The sequence below is a fragment of the Ochotona princeps genome, chromosome 14 (genome assembly GCF_030435755.1).
Source record: "Ochotona princeps isolate mOchPri1 chromosome 14, mOchPri1.hap1, whole genome shotgun sequence".
Taxonomy (NCBI): domain Eukaryota; kingdom Metazoa; phylum Chordata; class Mammalia; order Lagomorpha; family Ochotonidae; genus Ochotona; species Ochotona princeps.
The window spans coordinates 10,186,650-10,213,970 of NC_080845.1; the positions used below are offsets into that span (position 1 = coordinate 10,186,650).

A 27,321-nucleotide genomic window follows, 5' to 3' on the forward strand; every position below is an offset into this window, starting at 1 on the left:
TTGACTAGTGACACCTGAGCAGAAAGCTGGCTCAGAAGCAAAACAGCACTGTGGCGCAGGTTGTTAGCATCACACACACTAGCTTAACTCTGCCTCACAGTGCTGGCCCCAGCATAGACATTTATACTAACCATTTCTCAAAAGTCTGCATAGATGTATAAAATGAAGAAATGTGGATAAAAGACCAGAAAGAAATGAAATACTGGTGACAATTACGTGATTCTCTCACAATACATTTATAAGCAGGAAAATTTTTAAAATACCATGTTATAGTAAAATCACCTCATACTATGAGCATTGCAAAATACAGAAAACAGTCATTGAGATTTTAATTTTACGGAGTAAGCAGCAGGTTGAAGCTTACAGTTTATCCAACAGCGTGAACAGAAACTAACTTATTTTTCCCAAGTATATTTTATAAGCATAGTTTATTCTAAAATCATGTATATTACAGGTATTTCTATCTATCAATCTATCCATATAAAGATTTGGCTAGTGTTACCATAAACCATTCTACTTAATAATACAAACCATCCTGATAATTCCCATCACCTGCAATCCATCTGAAGTCCTAACCAGTCTTTCTGCTGAAACCTCCCTAAAGTTAGCATCACCTTACTGGGGACGCGCCAACCTCCCCAACAGAAACATTCATCTCCATCGGCTCCCATCACCCTTACCCTAATTTCACTCTCACAAGTGACACGTAGCATCAGTCAGTACACTACTTAAAACCCTTCAAAGGTGTCCCATTACATAAAAATAAAACTACTTAAAACGGCCTCTGAGGCCTTCCATGAGCCTTAAACTCATGCCCACATCTTCCAGGACATCCAGGCTACAGGGAAATCTTTAATCTGAAGGCTTTGGCCTCTCTCAAAGCCCGCCTCTCGCTTTCTGGCTCCTGCACATCACCATGTGTCCACCTCAGGTCGCCATCTGTTTTGTTCACCACTCAATAAACACCAATTTCTAATTACTATACAATGTAAAAGTAACAACATGGTGTATCTTTTTAAAAAAAACTACAATTTTGGCTTCACATTCTTGTTCTAGCTGTTACGAATGAATACTGACTTTAACATTTAACTTTTGTGTACTACATACAAAAGGAAAACGTTAAACCAATTCATTTTTAAAAGCTTTTCTTCCTATACGATTATATCATGGCTTTGGGTTCCTTATGTCTTCAGGGTACACATCAGTAATTTCTGAACATGTTATATACTTTTCATCTTTATGTATACCATGTTTTTTTTTTTTTTTGGTTCTCATCTGTGACAGTGCTTATCCATTCACAGAAATACCTTTAAATATCTTTGGCTCTTAATCTAGGTCCTCTGATCTTAAGGGAGGGATTCCTAATTTAGAAAATATATTAGGAAGCCGCTTCCTTGGCCAAAATAATCACTTCCTTAATAGAGAGAACACATTCTTTTATACAAAGTATTTTATTTCTATATACTTTATAAAATGCTAACAGGATATCATTATGAATGGAAGAAAAAAATGTAACGGGGGAATCCTAGAACCATATTTGACTCCGAAATTAACCAATTCATAATTAGTCAGGCAGCACTGATATAAAAGTGGTTTTCTATGGCTAAAAAGCGTAAAACACATATAATTTCTTTCATTTCCTCTTGGCATTGTTGCTTTACTTTTACATACTTTTTTTAGCTGTATAGCTTCTTCCAGTTGTTTAAATTCTTCAGTAGCTCTTAAAATTTTTTGCTCTGCCTTTTCTATTTCATCATGCAGTTGTGACAGTCGGGTTTGTGCTGCAAATTTAAAAACCATGCTCACACTCACACACACAAGAAACACCTTAAATTCTGAAATTCTACCAGATTTCTCTTTTCAGTAGCCTCTTCCCCCCTCAATTAAATTCTATTATTACAGATCTTAGAATTTTTTCTTAAATACTTACTTATATGGCTTTTATCTCTATGAATCTCTAGAATAAACTGTTTCATGATATGTTACAGATCTATAATTGGTCTCTTTATCTGTTTATGTCTTAACAAAAAAGAGGCCTTGCTCAATACCCTCAACACTAGTGAAACTCTAGTGAGACGGATTTTATTGCAAAATAAGCACTTTACATACCACTAGTTGTAATTAACTCCAGAGCATTAAAAAAAAAAAAAAAGAAAAAACCCTGCTTTAATATGAGAGTCTGTATCAAGAGAGTCACTACCGAGCAACCTCTCTGCAGGTAGTCAGCACACAGAGCAGTTTATCTCGCCTGCCCCTCCAGCGCCTTGCATAAAGTATATGTGGAAAAGAAGTAAGTGCTATCTTACCCTTCACCAGGGCAGCCTCTACTGGCCCTCCATGTCTTTCCTTCAGTAACCCCTTAGTGGCTAACATGAGTGCTGAGGGCAGACCACGGCCCAGGATTCCTAGTGGGAAGGTGTGAATTCTGCTTTCTCTTTCTTCTACATCCACGCAGTTGAGTGGACAAATGTAATCAGAGTCTGTCATCGACATGATCTGCGCAGTGTCCTCAGCTTGATTTCCCTCCCAGTGACTTTACAGAGGTGCTAGGATCCCTCTTGCAGAAGAGAGGAGTGGGGCCCGTCAGGAAGTCAGGGGGCCTAGAGCCAGCGCCTCCAAAGCACTGCCTTAAGCTCTGGCCATCTGCATGACAGCTAATGAAATATGTCCTTACTTGCTTCAATTATTCCAGCTTTGCCTTTGAATGTATAGTTTCAATGTCTGATGGCAGGATGGGATTTATGCATTCTTAGCTATCCTGGACACAATGCCATCAAGTTCCTGTCAAAAGCCCCATTTTCAACCATCAATTGGAATCATTAATGAATCATCTGCAATGAATCACTACTTCTGTTTAGACTTCTCAAGTAACAACTATACAGTATCATCAGCATGTTTAACTAACAGACATAAGCAAAGCTGGCCTATATATTCAATCTTTTTATATTTTTCAAGGATTTTAAAGAATTATTTTTAACCTGTACTTATTTTTTTTTCTTTGTCTTCCAGCTGTACACCCGGTGGGGAACAGACTCTTGGATTAGCAGGTTCATTTCCAGGTTGTCCTCCCTCAGGTGGCTCCACCAGCTTGATCTGCACTGCCTGGGCGTTAGGAACAATGTAACTCTCCATGGCGAACATGTTTCTCTTGTACCTGGATTTGCCAATGTAAGGGCTTTCATCTGGGGCTTTATCAATTTCGGCATACTGAAAAACATAATACTCCATGATTATTCCAAGCAGTCATCTTACTAGAGGAATTATATTAAAGAATTGCCTAAATTTATGTTAATATTGCATGCCTAGATGCTAAAATATTATCTACCACAAAGATGAAAGCTTGACTTTCAGCACTGCATGATCTCTAATTAAAAATCTGAATGCTTTAGTTTTTGTTTCTTAGCTAATGTAAGTTAAATCTTGGTCAAGTATACTTTAATAATAATCGATTTTTAGAAAATTAAGTAACACAATCTGGAGTCATCGGCTCTCAGAAGTGGAATAGTTGTCCAGTTGTAGAAGCACATGTGGCAATCGTCCCCAAAATGGTCAACTAAGACTAAATCCAGTGATGACTGAATAAACTGGAGAGAGGACTACTCCTCAGCACGGAAGCACCTGGAGGAGTTCATCACCCATGCCCCTCAGTGAGGACCCTGAGGTTCACACGGCTGCTTTTGGTTATGGATGTAGCTGTGTGAGACCCTCTGGGGGCTTTCTGGTTCTTGCCAACACTGTTATAATGGACTGAGAAGAATAACTCATGGAACACAGTTTCTTCTGCAGATGTTCTCATCACAAGAAAGTGGACTGGTTACTGACAAAATCCTTTGAATGGTCCCTACCACCTGCCCTTCCCCTCCCACACACCCCTTTCAGCATTAACCTTGGATTACTAATAAATTAAAAATAACTCACCTCTGATGGATAGTAATTTAGTGGCTCAAATTTAGCATCGATTTTATAAAAGGCCAATTCCTGCTCAAGCTCATATTGCTTTTGACAGGCTCGCGTTAGTTCCATGGTCTTCTGTTTTAGCTATAGGCCCAATTTAGTGTAAGACAACACACAGAATCAGTAAATTAGCATAAAGATGTAAGAATATATCCAGTTCTCATCATAACTAATAATTCAGTTTTTTAAAACTCCACAGCAAAAACCACATTCAAAATATTTTATCATTGTTCTAAGGTGTTTAAACATGAAATAAAAATAATTATTTCATAAGAGATCACATAAAAGACCTTTGAAGTTTATAATGGTATTTCATATATACCATTATATATAATGGTTTTATCTCTGTGTTTCATTAAGTGTTTATCTGAACATGAAAATAATACAATCAATTATTTTGAAGTAACTGGATATTAAGTATCTGTTTTTTGGCTTTTAATAATTAGCATTCTCTCTGAAACTTACTCTTAAATGTGATCATAGCCTCCAATCACTGCAGTAATCCTGGGCATTAGTTACAGAGGAATGAAAAGGAAGAGTGGGAAGAGAATAGCTTTAATTGCTCTCCTGTTACATTGTAGTTTTTGTGTCTAATGGCATTTCAGTTTTATGAATACTATTCTTCGTAATATGTGGCAAGGAATGTGAATAAATCAATGATCCAAATATGTCAGAGTAAAATTTTAAATAGAATTATTTATGCATTTGGAAAGGCTCGGTGAGAGAGGGAGAGTCAGAGAGAAGGAGATCTTCCATATGCTGATTCAATCCCCACTGGTCTCAACAGCTAGGTCTGGGCTAAATTCGGAAGCCAGGAACGCTAACTTTGGTCTCCCATTTGGATGGCATGGGCCCAAGGACTTGGGCCATCTTCCAATGCCCGTCCATGAACATTAGCAGGAAGCTGGTTCAGAAGCAGCTTGCTTGGGACGCCAACTGGCACTCCAATATGGAATACTTGTGTTGCAACCTGCAGTTTAACTTTCTGTGCCACATAACCAGCCTCTAACACTAATTTTCAATAAAATAATTCTACTGTAACTTTTTGTTTATTCTTAAAAAATTTAGAGCTAGGAGAACACAAGAAATCATCCAACACAGTTATCTGATTTATACAGAAATGGAGTCTCTGATGGTGAACTGACTTGTTAGATTAGAAGCAGAGGCTAGACACTGAACCACCAGAAGGGATGATGTTTCTACTAAGCCAACCATTCAAGTTCATTTCAAAGGTGATTTTTGTGATTTGGGGTTTTCTTTGCTTGTGTCTGAAAGTAGTGGTCAGACAAAAACATGCAGTCAAATTTCAGTAATATAAAAATGCGAGCTGAGGAGAGTAAAACATAAAAAAGCACAAATAATTTACAAGACCTGGGAATTCAAAGTCATGCATTATTTAGTTTACAGTCACCCCCTGGCTATCTGTGAAGAAATGCCAGCTTGGGTAACAGGCAATGAATCGAGGACTCACTGTGCACCAGACCTTGTGCTGGGCTATCCCACCAACTCAGCACCAGCATCCTGTGAGATGTTAAGAGGCGGCACTGAGAAGTTAAATAACTTATCCAAAGGCAGAGTTGGTAGTCAAAGAGGTAGAGCTCAGTTCCTGACACTCTACCTATTGCAGCACGTTGCCTTTGCAGTCCTGCTCCAGAGAGTAAGGCACACTACCCACTTTGCTATTTCCTTGAGCATTCACAAATTCCTAAGAAAAACACTCACAAAAAATAATGTGAACTGAACTTGGGTTTGTTCGCCCACAAATCTCACTGGAAGTAAAGTCAAACAAAAGGAAACTGTAACCAGACACACGGAGGATGCATGGACTGGTCTTTTCAGGCAAACAATAATCTGTGCATTCCAAAGTATTTCTGACTTTTTGTAGCTGCAGGCTTAGCACATATTATAGTAAGTACTCAGTAAATATCTGTTGAAGGCCCAACAAAGTAGGCTGCTTGTCGTAGTGACTGCAGATAATCAAGAGGTGACTGCAAATAAAAAATACATTTGCCAACAGGAAAAACAATAGCAACACTCCCCGCCCCACATTCAAATTTGCTCACCTATGTGTAATAATAATGATAATAAAATATATACACACAAACACATTTCCTAAAGAGGCAAGCAATTTCAAAACTTAAAATATAAACAAACAGATCAATACAAGTTGTCATGCAAACCATGAAAAACACAGTGTGCAGTTGAGCCCTGAAGGAGCTACCTTTAAGGAAGAATAAAGAACCAGCACAAAGCCTGCCAGAAACCAAGACAAGCACTAAAGGGAAAAAGAAGCAAACAGATACTGTCACTAAACAACTCTGGAGTTTAACTGTAGAAATAAAACCTGATCCTTACTAAAAACTTACCACTGGAAGAAACAGTTATCACTACTTGCATTATTTTACATGGACACATTTCACTGTCACTCCATGAATTAGTTTTACTACCTCCCACTCCTTAGTTTGATTCATTTCAAATCATTTTAACATTCATCACCTCATTAAATTCAACTCTGTGAAACAGAAGTACAGGAACTACATAACTTGTAAGAGGACAGAGACTAAATTCAGCTCGTGGAGGATTGGGGGATTATTATGGTTTAGATGACCACCAGAAGACTTATTTCAATGCTATTTTATAGAATAAATGGCCTAAATGTACAAGCAATTGCTAGCTTTACAAAACTGGAAAACATCACACAACTGTAGACTATATAATTATCAGATATTGTATAAAAGATAATGGAAAATGGTTTTAAATATAGGCTATTAGAGTAAGACTTATAATTCTTTTTTTAAAAAACTTATTCCCTTGGAATAATAGAATATGGAAAAGAACGCAAATTGGCAATTTAAAGAATACAAAATAATCAGTAAATATATAAGCACTTCTCAACTCTCCAGTAAATACAAAAATGACATTTTTTCCTATCATACAAGTTTGAAATAAAAATATCTAGTTGGAAACTAGACCCCTTCATTCGCTGCTGTGAAGTGTAAATAGGCTATTGGCTTTCTGCAGTACGCACTAACATAAATCCAAATTTTAGATACAAATTACACAACAGAGTTTCATCTGTGGTGATTCATGCTGAAGAAGTATTGGTATGTGTATAAAAGTTATGTGTGTGAATAATCATCTTTCAGTATCCACAGGGGTTCCATTCAAGAACCCTGCCATATAAAAACATATACATGCTCAGGCCCCTTACATAAAGGCACAGGATCTGCATATAGCATACCACCTGCATCCTTTATATTACCTTTAGGTTCCATATAACAGCTAACACAATGGAAATGCTGCCAACAGCTGTTACACAGTAATGTTGAACCGGCAATGGTGAGCGTCTAGCCTAATATTTTCAATTCACATTTGTTTAGAAACCCATGGCTATGCTGGGCTCACTGCAGTATTTCCTTTGTGAGATTTTATCTGCAGTTGTTTGTAAAAGCAATAAATACATAAATAGATAAATAAACAAAAATAAACCTAAATATGCATCAGTTAAGAGTAGGTTGACTAAAAAAAAAAAAAAAGAGTAGGTTGACTAAATTATGGAGGGTTCATTTAATGGAATACAATATAGACTTTAAAAACAATGAAGATTTATAATAAAAGATTTTAATAAAATTTTTCATTTTTAATACAAATTTTATAATAAAGATTTTTATACATGAACTGGAAAATAGTTCACATATGCCATTTTGTCTTGTTTGTAAAATCACAAAAATAATCCAAGACTATGTACTTAATTGCATACTCATTACACAATTATAGATGTATTACAAGCGAGGGAACAGTTCACAGCTTAAACACAACTGTCATTTAACTCTCCACCAGGTTCACTCCTCATCAACTCACTCTCACACATGGAGAGCAGTTATCATTAACACAGTATCTACCAGATACAACTGAGAAACTTCAAAAACATCTACAAAGGTATGTGAAGGAACTCACAAATACTTTGAGCATTTACAAAACAGAGCCGGGGAAGCTGTCCTGTGTTTCCATCAAACTGGCTTGGTATAACATGACCTTTTCCCCTGAGGCAGGAAGGAAGTGGTTAAACATTCATATTTCAAAGTGCCAGCTTTCTTCTCTAATCAGAGGAGAGAACATTTTCCTTCTTGTTAAAAAAAAAAAAGGTAAACAGAATTTTTAAGGGACACAGAATTTAGTAAAGTGTATCCACAATTCTGTTAGTTACACAATAAGTCCCTACAAATCAGGCAAATGTCAGAATGAGGGATTAACACACAAAAGGGGGTGAAGGCAATCAATAATCAAAAAAATGGCCCAAGTTTACATAATCCGAGATTTTCTGATTTGAAAAAGCCTTTGGTCATTTGGTCCCTTTCCCAGTCTACTGTTGTTGATCTTTCCCCAAACCTTGAGCACGTGGCCAGCCTCTGCCTATTTCAGACAGCAAACACATTTCAGAGTCATCGTCACACTTCAGGACAGCCACCAGAACTTATTCTAGATTACTAGATGAAACCCACTTTTTTCCTAACTGTATTTACTAAGTCTGCATTTTCTCTTCCGGGCCTTAGGAGCTAACTCTAGTGCCTATTCTAGGAAAACCCTCTGTCAGAGCGATGTTCACAGTTCACCAGGTCTCCTCTGTCAGTCTGCACACCCTTGTTCCCCTGGCTGTTCCTCACCTAACGCGACCTCAAGACTGCTCTAGGCTCTGCAGAAATTACCTTCTAAACAGACCCTATCTACTCTCCATCTTTTCACGCTTTACTATGCTTCCTATTTCAACCACAGATCCAAGACAAAAAATCAAACACAACAGATACACACAATGGGCCATTTTAAGGTGTCCTAGAATTCTACTCCTCAGAAATACTTACTGTAAAGAATTAGGTGCATATTTTACCATTTTTACTTAAATACGATTTAATGTATTTTAAAATATAGGAACATATTTTATATACTGTTTGCAACTTGCTTTTTTTTCCACCAAGTAAAATATGTCAAGCAACATTCTGTCAGGACATCACTGTTGTGCTTTACTACTGTTCCACCACATAGATGTCCACTAAGGGCTCTCCCACTGATTTGTAATTTTTGCTCATGTGAACAATGTTACAGTGAATATCCTTGGGTGTGTCTATGTACATGTTTGTGAGTATAAACAATTACATATACGTATATATAAAATCTTCACACATCATTTCTATCATTTCTACAGAATCTATCAATGGAAATAGAATCTCTTCAAATATATTTTAAATGTGAATAATTTTGCCTTCTAAAAGTTTAAAATAGTTTATCTAAAATGTTTAAAAACATACACATGTCTGGGGCAGGCTCACCATTGCCTCAGAGTGGGTGAGGGGCGGGGGGTCACCCTTTCCTTTGGTTCTGGATGCCATATTGCATGTAACAGGCCACACAGCATGAACCTTGTGTTGCCATATCATCCACTGTCTGGTCAACTTCATTATGTAAAGTCATCTGCATATTTGTGTTAAACTATGTCTGCCCCACTCTATGATCAAGAAGCTGCATTTTTAAACCTAGGGGTAAAAAAACTGTCTTAATGCCAGAAACATAATATAAAATACAGACTCACCAATTCATTTTTCGTGTTTAGGTCACTCTCAAGTTCCTCAAAATTGTGTTTCTGTAGCATGGCCTCTTCTTTTAAGGATCTGTTCAGTTTATCTTGGCTTTTAATTTCCTCAAGGAACCTTGTTTGTTTGCTTTTAAGCTCTTCGGTTTCCATCACCTTCTTTTCTAGGTCTTTTTCCAGTCTGTCTATCTCTTCTGCCAATAAAAAAGTAACAGTTTATCGTTATATTTCCTATTTGAAAAGAACATAAGGATATTTCTTAAATAAAACAGCAGAAATTCAAGAGTTGTATAAATACAATTCTACCTTTAAAATTATCCACCACAGCATTGGGAAAAAATACAGTGCTGATCTCAAAATTTATTTACATTAAAAGTAAAAAGGTATTATTATTGGGATTACACTTTTAAAAGACAACACAGACAACACCCAATTTATGATGGCTTGACTATGTTTTTTCAACTTGTATGCTGATGTGAAAACAAGTTCAGTAAAAATTTTACTGCGAATGCAGAATTCTGATCCTTTCCTGGGCTGACAATACATGTTAGAATACCTTCCTGTGATACTAAGCAGCATTAAAGCTATCATGTTTTATTTGATGTTCATAATTCTATTTAAAAGAATGCTATGAGTGTGAAATACTACATTATCTTAAAATCCTTCAAGAGCTTCCTAATTACTCTTAGGTTAAGATGCAAAAAGCTGACAAGGATTCTCAGGAAGCCACCTGGCCCCCTTGGGTCCCTTCTTGCAGCACCCCCTGCCGCCTTCCGGAAACACCATTCCAGTTCCCCAGACCTGCAACGCCTTTCTCAAGCGCAGGCTTCTTACTCCCACCCTTCACCCAGAACTGTCTTCTCTAACTCCTAATGGGCTGCTGTGCATCCTTTGGGTCCTAATTTTTACAAAACCTCTAAGTCTACAGTGGCCCTTGTCTCTCCCCAGGTGCTCCAACGCCACCGTGAACTTCTGCTATGCCCCATGTCACACAGGACATTGTAAAGTGTGACCGAATCATTTACTTGTCTCTTTCCCATTAAATTTCTTTTTTTTTTTTTTTTTAAAGATTTATTTTATTTTTATTACAAAGTCAGATATACTGAGAGGAGAAGAGACAGAGAGGAAGTGGAGCTGCCGGGATTAGAACCAGCAGCCATATGGGATCAAGGCGAGGACCTTAGCCACTAGGCCACGCTGCCGAGCCCTTTCCCATTAAATTTCAAGAGAGCAGAAACTATCCTTCCAGCTCAAGATTTACTCCTAAGAGTCTATCTAGCACATTCAAGTTTTAATTAATACTTGAAGTTACAAATAAACTAATTTTTCCAATAATGTATTTTTATGACTTTCTTTCACATTATTTATATTCTTAATGCTTCCAAAACATAAAAATTCTAGCTACAACTGGTGATAGGAGAATCCTAAACTAATAAAATTTATCCTGCTTTTGGTTTTTACCCTGTTTTTAAGCACTGGACTGAAACATAAAGGTGCAAATGAAGTAGCATCAGTTTCAAAGGGTTAACAGACTGGCTCGTTTCCCAACACTCTAAAATGGTCACTTCAAATCTTCCTCTTTCTCCTCAAACCTTCTATACTCCGTGGAATTTTTCTTAGAGGATGACCTTATATTTCAATGAGAAAACACACCTTGTTATCCCACTAACAAAACAACGAAACTAGCAACATCTACCCGCATCTTCTTCCCCTTTCAATGCAGAAAGTACCCTTCCTATCAAGCGCCTTCTTTCCTCTCTAATATCATCTCCATGTCTTCTCAAGGACCAAGAGAACCCAGTCATGGTTCGTCCCTCCATTCCACTCTCGAATATTCTGCTGGTCTGTTTCTTTCATAACCAGCTTTGGGGTTTGTTGCCTTCATCATTTTTGCCCATCTCCTGGTTTGGAAGTTACGGCTGAAATTTTTTTTTTTGTTATTATTAAACTTAAAATTGAAACATTTTTTAAGGACTAGGGAAGAAAAAACTCCAAGTGGAAATTCCAGCCAACATCTCCCTTCTGTTCACTCTTCAAGCCGTTGTAATCTGGCATTTGTTCCCAGCACTCCTGTCTAGCTCCCACCACACGCGGTCAGTCTAAAGCACTTCCTCCGGGGCAGCTCCCTTCGAGTCTCCACAACACTCAACATGGACGGCCACTTCCTCTCTTGAATCTGTCTGGGGTTTTGCAATCTGCTGCTTGCTGGTCTTCCTCTGCCCTTCTGGCCTCTTTTAGTTTCTTCAGCGAGCTGCCCTTCTTCCTCTTCTCCACCTACACCTGAATGAGCAAACTCATTCCCATGAAAACATTTTTGTGGATGACTCCCAAAACTGTATCTCCAGTCCATGAGTCTTCAAACTCTAAATTTGAATTGTATCTGGTTCTTTTGCAGATCTCAGACTCCACATGTCTTAAACCAAATTCTGCATTCTTCCTTTTTTTTAATAAACGGTATCCCAACTAACCACTTACTCAACCCCAAGGCCTCAGAATTACCTTATTAGTGCTACTGATCCTACCACCAAAGTTGATCCATTTAATTTTCCACAGCCACCACCTAAGTACAGGCCACCAACAATTAGAGCCTAGATCACTGTAGCATTTTCCCAACAGATCCTTTCATCTTCATTTGGCCCTGTACCATTCTCTACCTTGGACCAAAATTTTTCTTAATAAGATTTCATATTTGAAATAGAATTCAAACCTGAAGACCTGTGTGTTCTCACATCTGAAACCTCCCCAAACCTTTTTTTTTTTAGCGGGGGGGTGTGGGAGAATAATACTCCTGCCTCACTGAACTCCCAAGAGTCCTTCTACCCTAAGAAAACAAGCTGTTCCTTTTCATGACAACCAGAATTCACATGGCTAACCCTCTCTTCCCTCTGTCTTCAGCTTAACTGCTACTTCCTCAGAGGGTCACTCCTGTATATCACATTACACCATCTGGAAGGTTCCTCTCTGTAACTGCATCTAGATTTCCTTTCTTTTTCTTCTTTTTTTTTTTTTTTTGCCTGTACAAATATGTTAAACTAATTGATTTATGGTATCACTTGCCATGCAACTTTATAACATTACAAACTTCATTTAACAGTATTATAAAACTCATAAATTTTAACAGTATTAAAAAGTTTAACAGTATCATAAAGTTCATACAGCATTCTTCTGATAACCAAAATAAATCCCTTCTTTGCCCAAATTTCAGGTTTTTTAAAATATTATTTTACCTAAACTGAATCTTTCAAAAGCCTTGTGTCTATCCTGGGTGGTTACCGGCTGACCTTCCAAACTTTCCAATGAACGCAGATGGAATATGGTGAACTGGAGGTAATGAGGAAGCGCCACAATTGGATTTTCAAGTAGGATCAGGGAAGTCAAATCTTGAAGTGGTTTCAACCTGCTGACATTCTGGAGCTAAAACAACAACATAGTACCACAATTGGTATACTTTAAAACATACCTAAAAGGAAGTAAGGCATTGAGGAAACTGCTATTACATTGCAGGGAATCAATTCATAAAACTCCAAACCCCAAAAACTGCAGAAGGAACAAAAATGAAACACAGGGCATCACAGTAGTATCAGGCCCCAATGTTTCATTTCACTGTGATTCCCACAACCTGGGTACCAGCTTAATTTTATAGAGGAAGAAACTCAAGTTCAAAGAAGTTGGTGACTTGCCCAAAGCTCAGAGCCTATAAGCACGGAATTTCATACGTGAGTGCAACTTACATGTGTTTCATTACATTGATAAAAATCTCTAAATGGCTAGGAAAAGATTTTAGTAAACCTTTGATAACTGACTTATAGCCAATAGTTAAGACATGTAAGGATATGTAGAGATACGGAGGTACTTTTTTCATCTGCTTGAATGCCTGCAATGGCAGGGCTGGGCCAGGCCAAAACCCTGAGGCTGGAACTCCATTTGGGCCTCCTACATGGTTGGCAAGGGCTTAACCATTGCAGTCATCTGCTGCCTCCCAGGATGCATCAGCAGGAAGCTGGATCAGAAGTAGAGCGAGGCGCTAGGACCCAAACCAGCATTCTGATATGGAATGCAGGCACTCCAAGCAGCTGCTTAATGCACTACACCACATGCCTGCCCCAAGACATGTTGAAACAATTTTCTTCATTCATGAAGGATTTAAGGAAGTTGACTAACACTATTCTAAACAGATGGTAAAAGCCAATTTTGTCTCCCAAGTTAATGTGCATGACTCCTAATGATAATCCATGTCAAAATCAGGATGACAACTTACACAAAATTAAAAATCACCAACATTTATTAGGTGGTTTTTCTGTTACTTAGGTGACAGTACTATCTAAAGTATCAACTACTTGTAGGAATCTCTGAGGAAACTTTTAGATATCTCTTCCCATAATCACAGGAGATTCAGAGCTCCAGATGGGACCAGCTCTGTGGTGTATTTGGTTAAGCCACACAAGCACCCTGTATCAGAACACTGCTATCATCAACTCCCTGATACTGTGCTTGGGAAGGTAGCAGAAGATGGTGCAGCTTATGTGGGTCCCTGTCACCCACTTGGGAGACCCAGATAGAGTTTCAGGCTCCTGGCTTCAACCTAGCCTAACCAGGTCAACTCAGCCATTGTGGCTACTGGCATATAAGCCAGACAAGGATGATTTTGCCATCTTTTTCTCCCTCTCTTTCTCAGTCTGTCTCTGTCTATCCCTGTCACTCTGCCTTTCAAATAAATAAATATTTTGAAAATTGAAATCAGGACTAAGTGCAGTAGCCTGGTGGCTGAGGTCTTTGTCTTGTATGTGTCAGGATCCCATATGGGCACAAGTTCATATCCTGGAGCTCCACTTCGCTGCTCGTGGCCTGGAAAGCAGTTGAGGGCAGCCCAAGGCCTTGGGACCCTGCATCCATTTGGAAGACGCAGAAGAAGCTTCTGCTTCCTGGCCTTCCATCAGCTCGGTTCCAGCTGTTACAGCCACTTGGGGAGTGAACCAGTGAATGGAAGATCTTTCTGTCTGTCTCTCCTCTCTCTATAAATCTGCCTTTCCAATAAAAATAAATAAATCTTTAAAAAAGTATTCAATAAATATTGCTTGTTAGTACTGGCTTCCATTTGTGACAATTTGAGGAATACAGCTTTAGAGTTATTTAGTGTATAAAAGTTTCTGAAGCATTTTTACAACTTTCATTTTATACAAGTCCACCAATACTCTTAAAGGAGTTAGTACCGGGATTCATTTTCTCCAGTTTAAACAGCAAATTTTAGAAAACGTAAGGCTTTCTTTAAGATCATAGGAGACAAGTCTGCATACATACTTAAAGAAACATTTTTCATTTTCTGTTCCACATCTGAGGGTTTTTAAATTATACCATGATTTTTCCAATTTTTAAACAAATGAATGCTTTTACTTAGCAAAAAATTTCTGAACATGCAATTATAAAAACCATAAAAATTGCAAACCACACTCCAGAGTAAAATCCATATCATTATCCAATTATGTTGACTACAACAATGCTGCTTGGTATGAAAAGTTGGTGATCAACTTCCAATACCACATGATATCATAATTAATATTAATCCACAAGATTGAAAAGTTGATTATAAGATAGTACTGTCAAGGGAAATAAAATTCTTTGCTTTGTAGTAATCTAAATTCTGGCATGAGCTGTGACTCTGGGTAAGGGACTGAGTCTGAAACCTTACATATAAGTGGGAATAAGCCCACCCTCTCTAACTCAAAGTATGGTGAAAAACAATCTGCACTGGCTTCTTAGTAAGAACAACATTGTTAAAAGGCTCAAATGAGACAATAAATGTGACTGCTAAACAATCAACTCTTAGTTACTATGGAAACCATGCAAAATGAGAACTGCCTATATCAAATGAACTCTGGAGTATTCTAGGTTATGCCTGATTTTACTGCTTGGCTAAAAAACAAAATGTTTCTCTCCCTCTCTCTTTTTCTTTTTTTTTTTTTTAACAAAACAACCTAAAGTTGTAAATTGGCTTTATTCAGGATGTTCAACAATCTGAAAATAAAACAATTTTGAATAACTTACCGATGATATCTTGTTGCCTTTTAGATTAAGGACACGTAAAGATCTTAATTTTTTTCCTAACCATACTGGAATATGTTCAATTTCATTTCCTGCAAGGTTTAGCTTTTGCAGATTACACATATTTTCTATGCCTTCAATTTTGCTGGAAACAAAAGGATAAATCAAATTTAGTAAGTAAGTATGACGCTAGAAACTATCACATTTTTATAAAAAATTAACAATGCCAGCAGGATATAATTACTCCTGGAAAGATACTGTGTTTATGAATGCAAATATTCCAATAAGAATATTTAAATTAATAGAACATTTATGTGATTGTAAATTTAATTCCTTTGTCAATTTTCTGTACTGGGCGAATATTTCTAAGCTTCTTTATTTTCATTTTTATTTTCCTGAAATTATTTTCATCAGAAGCAATCATTCCTTACATAAATTTTTGTATTTTAAGTTTCATTCTTTAATTGGGTTTAAAATACCATTTTTGTCTTACTAAAAAGTCTGCTATTATTTTGGCTTTCTGGCTACCGTATTTACGAAACATAACTTGAGGGAAAAGCATACAAATATTAAGATGTTTCAGATTTGATCTTTGAACCTTTTTGACTGTAACAAGTTTGTCTACATGCAATTTTAGTCATTGTAAGTATTAATGATTATTTCTCACAGTAATATTCATTACAAATCAGAAACAGGATTGGGAGTTATTTCTTAAAGCAATGAGCAAAGAACATCAGGATAAATACACTGATTCAGTGGGCTCAAATACCTGAGACCAAAACAGTAAAATTTAAAACTCTTGGCTTCCTGTCAACATTCTTTCCCAAACACAGAGTAAATCACAGACATCTGGGGAAGGTTTGTCAGAAATGGAATTCAGATACAGCTGGGGACTGAAAAATATTACCTCCTTCCTTGATAATGTTAGATAATTTCCTGTGCCTATGTAATGCCAAAACATAAAAACAGCTATGTGTGAAGGACTAGACCACGAATGGACAAGGTTTCAAAGGACTCTGGATAGCACGGGCAGCTGATGAACCACTCTATACAGACTTTGCCATGCTACCTAAGGAAGCATTTACTCACCTGATTTTATTATATGACAAATTGAGTTCCCGTAATCTTAACAGCTTGTCCATCTTCTCAATCTTCCCTATCAGATTACAGCTGAGATTCAGGACTTCAAGTTTAACACACTTTTCCAAATTTTCGATATACTGGTTGGAAACAAATGAGGAAACACTTTACACAAGCTGCACGGACACAAGCACGCTGAACCAAAGCGTGTGCGTCAGCAGCTGCTTTGATCAGAGAACAGCAAACCCTGAGCGCTCCCACAGACAATGCCTCGGGTGCAGCTCCCCCTCACCAACTTGCTCCCCAGTGGATCACCGACTACACAGACAGTTCAGGACTATCCAACAAAAATGACTGCTCCCTCTGCGCCAACTTGTCTATGCTATCCCTTTTTCTTTCTCTCCCTTCCTTTCTTCCAACAGAAGTTTCCTTTGAGTTTACATGAGGTGCCTATGTTCTGGCATAATCTAAACTACCTGCTCCCCAAATCTTCTTATCCAGAAGTTTAAAAGTGGTCATTTTCCAACAGGTATTCGTTAGCTACTCAAGCACATGCAAGCCATGGCAACAGGTAATGAAGACCCAGTAACACAGCACTGAACCGGACAGCATCTCTGCGCCGATTTCTTCTCTGCCAAGCAAGTCACCGGGGCACTGAGCCATCATCTTATCTCGCTTATCTGCCACTCATGCTCTCACAGAGCTGTCTGCACTGCATCATTCCTCCTTTCATTCCCTCTGGATTGGAGCCATTTGGATTTGGCACGTATCTTCTACCACATCAACATACTCCATGTTACTATTCATTCATCTATTATATAAATACTTAGCAAAAACAGATTATGTGCCAGCAGCTGTTTTGTGAATGCAGTGGTGAATAAGGAAGGCAGGAGCTTGTTCTCCTTCATCAGGGCAGTGAACAACACTAGCACGAAATGCAGCAGAACACAAGGCAACGAGAGTAGATTTTTTTTTCTGTTGCGTTCACTGCTATAAAGGACTACTGTCTCGCACATTGTGTACTAAATAAAAATCGGTCAACTGAAACATGAGAAATTAGTGACTAAATGAGAAAATGGAAACACAATACTAGGTTCACAAAACAAAGAAATGCAGAGAACCAAAGAATGAATCTGCTAGGTTCAAAAACAGAGGGAAGGGCATCTTAAATGCACATGACGTCAGCATTGTATTCTGTGTGACATTTTATTTCGTCCTTTCCTCCGGCTGGATCTTCTTCTGCCCAGCGCCTCTGTCAGGCTCTTTCACTGCACTGTCCCTGGCATTCTCTCATCTTTGCTAGTTTTCCTTTTAGTCAGAGGCAGTCTCCAAATTAAGATCTAAATTCTCCGTGACTAAAAACTGAGAGTACTTACTTCTATTGTCTAAAAGAATACCCAATGTATAATAATTACACAGCAACTACTCACTAAGCAGATACTCCATTTTTGCAACTTTTTAGCTCCAGTATACTTTCCTTTTCCTTTCTATGCCCTTGCTACTCACACAGCCAAGTTATTACTATTAAGGTCTCAACCCAGCATGCTTCCTCTGTGAAGAATCTAAATTCCATTTTACTAATTAAATTGGGGTTCATGTTGTATAGTTACGAATAGAGTAACTAACCCTATAGAAAGGATAGCATTTTTTTTTCTGTAAAAGGCAACAAAATAAAAGAGTATCACACTGAAAATGAATAACAGAAGGATTGTACAGGTATATTTTTGGACCACCATAAAGCTGGAGAATCATGTCAGACCTTTCTCTCAGGGACTGCTTCTCCCAAGCTCTGCTACTGTGATGCAGAAAAGGCCATAGGCAATAGCAATTGAGTTTGGCTGTGTTCCAATTAAACTGTCTACAAAAGCAGGAACCACAGTTTCTGGTTGGGAAGCTGTATTTCTGCCAGCACCTTTGCTAGAGGCAGGCAACGATGTGCAGAATGCTGGGCGACGGGTGCTTATGAAGTTAGAGCTGTTACACTTCTGACCTGGAGCTTTCACTGGGAGCACTCAAGGGCCTATCACAAGAATGATATCTTGACCTTTTCCTTCTTTGTAGTTCTGGGGTACAGAAAAATTAGAACCAGGGCTTAGATCCAGAAATTGTTGGTAACTTACCCTAAATTTCTTGCCACCATCTTTAGAAAGTGAAAGGTTCAGAGATTTTACCAAGGCCAAATTGTCCTGTTTGGTGAGTTTTTTAATGAGAGCTTCTGTAATATATCGGACTCCTACACATGAATCAGCTTCTGGAATTGCAGAAACAGATTATCAATAGTGGAAGCTTTGGTTATTCTGAAAAACTAATCATTTTTGCTGCCATTGTAATGCAAGCATTATTCAAAAGATTTATTTCACTTGAAAATCAGAGTAACAGAGAAAATGAAAGCGAGAGAGAGAGACCTTCCATTCACTGGTTCACTCCCCGAATGGCTACAATGGCCAGGGCTGTACCAGTGTGAAGCCAGGAGCCAAGAGCTTCCTCTGGGTATCCCACATGGGTACAGGGACCCAAGTCCTTGGGTTATCCTCCATTTTCTTCCCAAGCAGTTGGTACAAGAACCAGCACCCATATGGGATGTGAGATGGAGGACTAGCCTTTTATGCCACTGTGCTGGCCTCCTACACCTTTTTTTCTTAAGAGTTTATTTTTATTGGAAAGTCAGATACACAGAGCGGAGGAGAGACAGAGAGGAAGATCTCTGTCCAATGATTCACTTCCCAAGTAGCCAAAATGGCCAGAGCTGAGCTGATCCAAAACCAGGAGCCTCTTCTGGGTCTCCCACTCGGGTGCGGGGTCCCAAAGCTTTGGACTGTCCTTGACTGCTTTCCCAGGCCACAAGCATGGAGCTGGATGGGAAGTGGGGCTGCCAGGATTAGAACTGGCACCCTTATGGAATCGTGGCACGTGCAAGGCAAGGATTTAACCACTAGGCCCACACTTATTTTTTTAGTTGTATAACAGAAATTTGAACCTCTTCTAGATATCAAGGAGAGACACATAATGTTGCAAAAAAGGGAGAGAGAAATGATTTAAATGAACAGGATTTGCCTTCCCTGATATTTAATTGATCCTCATCCTTTATATTGAATTGGAAGACATTTTTAGACCAAATTGTGGTTCCTTGCTCTGGTGGCTCCTGGCTTTGGACTGGCTCACCACAGGCTACTGTGGCCATTTAGGCAGTGAACCAGCAGAGGGGAGATCTTTCTGTCTCTCCTTCTCTTTGTGAATCTGTCATTCCAATAAAGATAAATAAATCTAAAAAAGATACATTTATTTACTTGGAAGTCAGAGTTAACGAGAAACCAGTAGCTAGCAGCTTCAATAGTGTCTCTCACACGGATATTTGGACCATCTACTGCTGCTTTTCCCAGGTTGTAGCAAGGAGCTGGATAGAAAAAAGAGCAGCTGGGAAATCAATCAGCATCCATACGGGATGCCAACCTTACAGGTGGCGACTTTACCCACTATGCCACAACATTGGCCCCTCATGTGAGTTTTTAAAACTAAACTGATACAACTTGACAGTTCCAAACTAAAGCTAAGTAATGCAGAAATACTTAAAAAATATTTTTTTCCTAATTTGTTTCTCTAACGAGAAACTCAAAATTTGTTACTATTTTAAATAAAGACGAAAATATAATTTAAGGAGACAAAGCACTGATTTGATGTCTAGCACACTGACTTAATGACCTTCTTGGATACTGCCATCAAAGACTGCTAAAGCCATATAGCATTCAACAAAAATAACCATAAGAAGAAAACTATCACTTGTTTCTTTAGGGATCACAATAAAATTAAAGATAATGTACCAACCTAAATGTCATAAAGGTCAGTAAAATATGAACTCAACAGTGGTAATGTAATATTTAACGCGTAAACTGATCAGACATCCAGGTCAACAGAGTCTGATGGCTGTGACTTTATGGTTTAGTGAAGCATAAGGCACTTCTGAAACTGAGACGCTCAGACTGACCAACTATTTTAAGAAACAAATTCAATGGTGGGACATGTGATGTACCGCATGCAGAAATGAGGCCTTCCACGGATACACTGGCACAGCCCAAGTAAGGATGCTTTCATACTGAATCCAGGCATTCCACTTTGAAGTGGACAATATGTCCTTGCAGTACCACAGAAGAATGGCAAACCTGGGTATCAGCTTTACGGCACAGGAAATAAAACTTCCTCTTTCTGGAAACTGCACATTCTTAATCCTTTCAGCAACTTTTTACCCCCAACCAGAGGCTCAATCTTTCCATTGGTTTCTGTCAGAAACAAACAAGCCATGGCTACTGGCTTCAGCCTGGCCCAGCTCGGGCTGCTGCAGCCATCTGGAGAGGGAGCCAGCAGATGGAAAATCTCTCTCTATTTCTCTCTCTCTCTCTCTGTAATTCTGCCTTTCAAATAAATGACTACATCTTTTTTAAAAAACGAAATACATACAGAAAGGATAAAAGAAAAAAAAACACAATATGCCAAGTTAGGATAGATATAAATTTGATAAAAAAAAAATGTGGGCTCCTTATTATCAACTTCTGCTTATAACTCTGGGGGCCAAATTCTTAGATATCTTAGATAGCCATACTTTTACGGTCTTGGCAGTCCAAAGGCATGCTGTTTTCATCTGTAACTTCGACTTGCTCACACCACTGTCCTTCAGAATAAAAGGACAAAGTGTCAGGCCCAAGCAGAGGTGAAAGTGACCTGGACCTCATATTGGACGTGAGAGATGACGGGCTCGGAGAGGGAGATGACGGTGGCATCTTGCTGGAGGTGACTCTCTGTTGAGGACCTTTCTTCATTGCAGCAATAGAGCCAGGCGCCCATCTAGACCTATAAGAGTGTTCAGCATTTTTATAAAGGTTAATTTTTGTGAAGTTATCAAACTTATTAAATTATTTCTAGAACTTTCAAGACCAATCCTACCCTTCTTGCTGAGACAGTATCCATAAAGTGAACTGCACTGTAACTTAACATGTAAATGAACTGAAAGCTTAGCTTAGGACTATGCTTTGGGGACAAATAGCTGAGTCTCAGTCAATCACAAGCTCCATTCAGTCACAGGCAGACAGGCGGTTAGACTGTTCACAAAAAGGCCAACCTGAGCTCTCACCGAGCAGGATGGTTTCCTTACCTCACTTCTATTTTCGATTCAACATGCTGCCTGCACACACTGCAAAGTGTCCTAGTCCTGAAGGCTGCCCAATCCATGAATTAGTCTTTGCTCAATCCAAACTGTTTCAGATTTAATTTGTTTTCACACACACACACAGAAGTATATGTGTGTGTGTGTGTGTGTGTGTGTAATTGTTCTAATTTCCTATCACATAGCTCCTAACATTTTTGGAATCTGTAGAATAATGAATGTCTTTCTGCATGCTAATAAGATGACTGGTGGTCAATAGGCTCAAAATGGCCACTTACGACGGCTAGGAAGCCCAAGGTTGATCACGGAGTTGGGACTTTTAACTCCTATCCCCCTTCCAGGAAGAGTTGCAGGTTGAAGCACACATCACCAATGACTAAAAAGGTAACCAGGCATGTTTACACAGTGAACTTCTATCAAATGAAACTGCATACAACAGTACGTATCCATTCATCCATCATTCTGCACCTTGTGCAGAAATGACAAAGTCCAGAGAGTTTCCAGGTAGCTAAACAGGAAATGGTTCCTGAGGTGAGCTTGGAAACTCTGTGCCCCTCCTCCGCCAACTTGCCTTAAGCAGCCCTTCCATCTGCTACTGTTATTTGAATCCTTTCCAAGTAATGGGTTCAAGTAAAATGTCTCCCTGAGTTACAGGAACCACTCAAGCAAATTAACTGAATCCAAGAAAAGGGAATGGCAAGGAGCTGCCATTTATTGCTGGTTGGTCTGAAGAATGAATGGCAACCTACTACTTGGAACCTACATGTGAGATAAGTGGCAGTCCATGGCAATCAATCTTTAAACTTTGGAACTGAACCTAGCTCCAGGTAGACAGTGTCAGAATTGAACTGAAGAAAGAACACGATGGTGATGTTCACTGGAGAAGTACTTGGTATGTGGGGAAACAAGCCCCTCATACTGGCATCAGAAGTGTTGTATGATATGTGAAAGTAGGAAAACCACTTTTTTCCCCTGACTCTGTTAATATACAATATACCTTCACAGGAATATGGGTATTGTACATGGTATGATTATTAAGAAACTTTTTTAAATGGTTGCAACATATCCATTAACATAAACCATTAATATATTCAATTAATCAGCACTCCATAGCAAATGTCATGCCCTGCAGTGATCATGTGTTCATTCTAGGAATGTTGCTTTTTCCCAAAGGTTTCTGGAATTCCTCTTCAGATCCTGCTTTCAGAACCAATTTATAAGTCCAACAAGAAAACTAGACCTACCATTTTAGCTACAGTTTGTTTCTATTTTCCCATTTAACCACTAACTTTCAGTAAACTTGCTTTCACATGAATCCTGACTACTTACAAAACTCAGGCCCCTATTCTGAGCTGCAAGTGGGGTATGTGTCTATATGCTTTCCTTTAGTCTCTCATTCTGAACTATCTCTAGCATCAGAAAAGCTTCCCACAGTTCATACAACTGTTCATGTCACTACCACAAGGTTTTTGTTCCTAAATTCAGAAGTCTGTAAACAGTTCTGGGGTCTTATATAACACCATTCTGCCACAGAAGAAAGTCTCTTAGCAAGACTACGGATTGTAGGCTCAGCTGTAGCAGTGCTCCTGTTCTACCCAAGAATCGCACTCTCCAACTTGAGAAGGGCTAAGAGGCGTGTGCTTACAACGGTCAAACTTCACATATTCCTGAGAAAAATGGATTAGATGAAGAACAGGGCCCAGTTCCACTTTCACATATCCTTCTCCCTTCCACAGCATGTCAGAAGATGACAAAACTGTAATAACCATGCATGCTACAGACACACAGTTGGTCCTTCATATTCATGGCTTCTATATTGGCAGATTCAACCAACTGTGACAGAAAGCATTTTTAAAATTACATCTACATGGAACATGTACACAATTTTTTGCTATACTTCCCGAAGCAATGCAGTAATATTATATAACATTTACATGGTATTAGGTACTATAAATAATCCAGAGATGATGTGAAGAATACAGGAGGATGTTTATAGGTTATATGCAAATCAACACCATTTTATATGAGACTTGAATATCCTTGGATTTTCATATCTGGGGTGCTTCCTAGAAACAACCAACCATGGATACAAAGGGAAGAGTGTACTTTCTATTTTAAATTTATTGGTTTGGGGCCTGTGCAGTGGCATATCAAGCTAATCCTCAGCCTGTAGTGTGGGCATCCTATATGGGTGCTGGCTTATGTCCTGGGTGTTCCACTTTTGAACTCCCTGCTTACAGCCTGGGATGACAGCGGAGCACGGCCCAAGACCTTGGGTCTCTACACACATGTGGGGAATTCGGAGGAAGCTCCTGTCCCCTGGCTTCAGACTGGCTCAGCTCTGGCAGTTGTGGGAGTTTGGCGAGCAAACCAACAAATGGAAAACCTCTGTATTTCTCTCAATCTCTCCTCTCTGTAAAATCTGTGTTTCAAATAAAATGAATCTTTAAAACAAAAATTATTGGTTTGAAATAAAAGTATCTCCTGCTTATGCAATAGTTATTTTCTATGCTGTATCTTAGTTTCCCAGATACTGGGCATTCAGAATCCCTCTCATCCTCCTGCTGAGATACCCTCAGCCTCACTTGGCTATCCTGAGGGACCCTTCTGTCCCCTCTTGTGCTTAGTAAAACTCTGGCTTACTTATTCATAGCGTTACAAATACTGGAATGGATTCCAGATCTACGTCAGCCCCCACCTTTTATGAATTATGAAGTGAAAGATTAGGTGATGGTTTACAAGCCACAGAGCATCCCTAGATCCCCTCCCTGGTTTGCCACAGCTCTCATAAAGCCTGGACTTACTAGATATAGGTAGTCTACCTCACAGACAAACTACCTTGGTGAACTAGACCTTGGGATTTACAGGTTTTAAAACTGGTTAGCGTTCTTTCACAGAGATATTCCTGCAAGGGGTAAGTCCTGAAACATAAATTAAAGGTAGGGATGAGGATGCAGTATGGCTCTTGGATATTGTTTGTAATCATGTAGACAAAAACCAACCAATGGAAAACAGCGTGCAGCTGAGAGGTAGGGCTAACGTGAGTGAAGGGTTAGGACAAAGAGAAAACAAGCAAAACAAGTCCACAGCTGAAGGCACAATCTAAACACGCTGGAGATGGTCTGCAGACCAAGAGAAAGCCACCAACCAGAATGACACGATCATTGGAATCACATGGCAGAGTAATCAAACACTAGCCATCCCGTCAGCTCCAACCAAAGCAACCTGCCTGGATCTCACAGTCCTGTCCGTCACAGCCCCAGACAGATGGCAAACTCCACCTCTCTTCCGGCTATTCTCAACTTTGCATCTTTCTCATCTCCCAATCAGGCAAACTTTGATCATCTCAAATCTTTCATCTCTGTGTACAGACCACCCTAACACGCAATATCCATCAGCATTTCTTTTTTTAAAAAGATTTATTTTTTATTTTTATTACAAAGTCAGATATACTGAGAGGAGGAGAGACAGAGAGGAAGTGGAGCCGCCGGGATTAGAACCAGCGGCCATATGGGATCATGGCGAGGACCTTAGCCACTAGGCCACGCTGCCGAGCCCCATCAGCATTTCTTAACCTCCACATCTTAGCCCTTTACGGTGTATCTTGGAACTTACTCTCTCATTCTTCTTCATCCCATGCTATCTGCCCTACTGCCCTCTCTAGCCCTTCCTAATACTCCAATTCCTACACCTCTTCAAGGCTTCCAAACAACCACTCTTCTTCCCAAAGCTACTGTCCCATTCCACATTGCCCACTTCCGCCTTGTATCTTTCTTAATCTCACTCTACCAAGTTTTATGACAATTTCTGTTCCAGTTCCTTCACATCCTGTGGTCTCTTCTATGTTTTCTATTGTGCTTTCCAGCACTCTGCCTTCACACTTCTATATCCATCCCGTCTTCTCAAACTGTTCGTTTCTCTATCCCGGCAAATACCCAGACAACCTAATCCATGTAGAAACTTTCGCCTGACCGCATTCACAAGCGGCGGTCCTTAATCATAAATGAGAGCTTAAGAGACCAGAATTGAACAGCCTGAGTTCAAATCCCAATTTTCCATTTATTTAACTTCTCCAGAACTCAGCGACACTACTTTTTAAACCGCGGTTACCTTCACACCAGGTATTGGAAATCCTAAATGATTTACTGTACAAGTCAAGTCATCAGAACTATATCTGACACTGAGTATACACTTACCAGGACAAGATACTCAACAAGGTTGGGAAACATGACCACAGTCATAGGGCTAAGTAACACACAATATGGCAGAAAAGAGACTTGAACCCTAGTCTGGTAGGTTTCAAAAATTCGCTTGGCCCCTTGTTTAAGTTTCCCATTCTTCACTGTGTCTCCAGGTCCTGCATTCAGTCTGACAGCAGGATACCTGTCAGGATACCTTGGGATCCTTTACCCGGCCATTCCCACACATCCTGGCACACCTCGGCTCCTCAATCTAGCGGAGCCCCAGTCCCTTCCCGCGCCGCACCTCCCATGCTCAGACCCTCCCTCCGCAAGTATCCCTCCATCATCACTTCTCATCTAAATCTCCGTACCTTATCCACCTCCCCATGCCTGTTCCGGGCCCTCCCATCCTAGGCGTCCAATCCCAATTCCCAGGCAACACGCCCCCGCCCCGGACCCATCCTGAGCCGTCCCACCCCACGCCTGGCTCGGGCCTTCTCCGCCTTTGCCCACAGCCCCGGCAGCTCGGTCTGGACTCTGGAGGATGGCCTCCATCAGCCCCGCACTCACCGCCTAGGAGCCGAACTGAGCAGCCCAGCGGACCGAGGCCGGGCGGGAGACGCGCGGGCCCTGCCTTTCAGGCGCCGAGCGGCGCGGGAGCCATTTTGTTGTGTTGTGCCGGTTGCCGAGAGCCGCGCGCGCGCCGCGGGGGCGGGACTGCTCGGCTCCGCCCCCGGCCCGAGCCGTTGCGCGGGGCCGAGCGGCCTGTGCCCGCGGTCTTTGCCGCCTCAGCCCGCCGCGCGCGCCGGTTCTCCGGGGGTGCCTGGTACGAGGTTTCCCGCCGCAGCAACCCGGCACACTCGCGCGCCCCAGCTTGGGGTACCGAGGCGGCCGGCGGACAGGTTTGCAGCTGTGGCTACCCACAAGGCCGTTCCCTCGCTGAGGCGAAGCTCCTTCCGGAGGGCTGGGTCAGAGGACGAGCTGAGGCACCTACGCTGCACCGCCGCCAGCTTCGCTCACCTGGGGTGCTGGCCGGCTGGTGTTGACTCTGTGTGCGTCTCACAGCTCTCGTCTGCCGACTTGATTATTTTTGAGACGAATTCTCTTCTTAAGGAGTTCGGACGGCCCAGCCGTGACTAAACCTCAGAGCATACGCAGCTCGAGCGCCACGTGAGGAGGTTTGAGGAGCGAGCCCAGCCGGGGACCCCGCGGATCCCTTGCTGCTGGTGCAGTGCAGCGGTGGCTTCAGTTGGGGCGAGCCAACAGTGCTGCCTTCGCTTCGTGCATTCAGTAGACATTTAAAGTGTAGCTGGATGCTACGGGAAGGC

The 27,321-nt window shown here is 40.2% G+C and overlaps 1 protein-coding gene across 3 annotated transcripts in view; it reads right to left on the reverse strand.

The window, feature by feature from the left end:
- Positions 1-26,714, reverse strand: part of CNTRL (centriolin) — a 77,490-nt gene extending 50,776 nt beyond the window's left edge. For 2 of the 3 annotated variants that reach the window (XM_058672818.1, XM_058672820.1), the window contains exons 1-10: positions 26,564-26,714; positions 21,252-21,499; positions 18,778-18,908; positions 16,667-16,797; positions 15,581-15,722; positions 12,766-12,952; positions 9,539-9,732; positions 3,919-4,038; positions 2,979-3,207; positions 1,672-1,781 (exon numbers count right to left, since the gene is read on the reverse strand). In XM_058672818.1, the coding sequence (XP_058528801.1) occupies positions 1,672-1,781; positions 2,979-3,207; positions 3,919-4,038; positions 9,539-9,732; positions 12,766-12,952; positions 15,581-15,722; positions 16,667-16,797; positions 18,778-18,908; positions 21,252-21,468 (1,461 nt within the window). In that variant the 5' untranslated portion in view covers positions 21,469-21,499; positions 26,564-26,714. Of the gene's footprint in view, positions 1-1,671; positions 1,782-2,978; positions 3,208-3,918; positions 4,039-9,538; positions 9,733-12,765; positions 12,953-15,580; positions 15,723-16,666; positions 16,798-18,777; positions 18,909-21,251; positions 21,500-24,510; positions 24,734-26,563 lie in introns of all 3 variants that reach the window. The other variant, XM_058672819.1, reaches the window with a different exon arrangement.
- Positions 26,715-27,321: the final 607 nt, after the last annotated feature.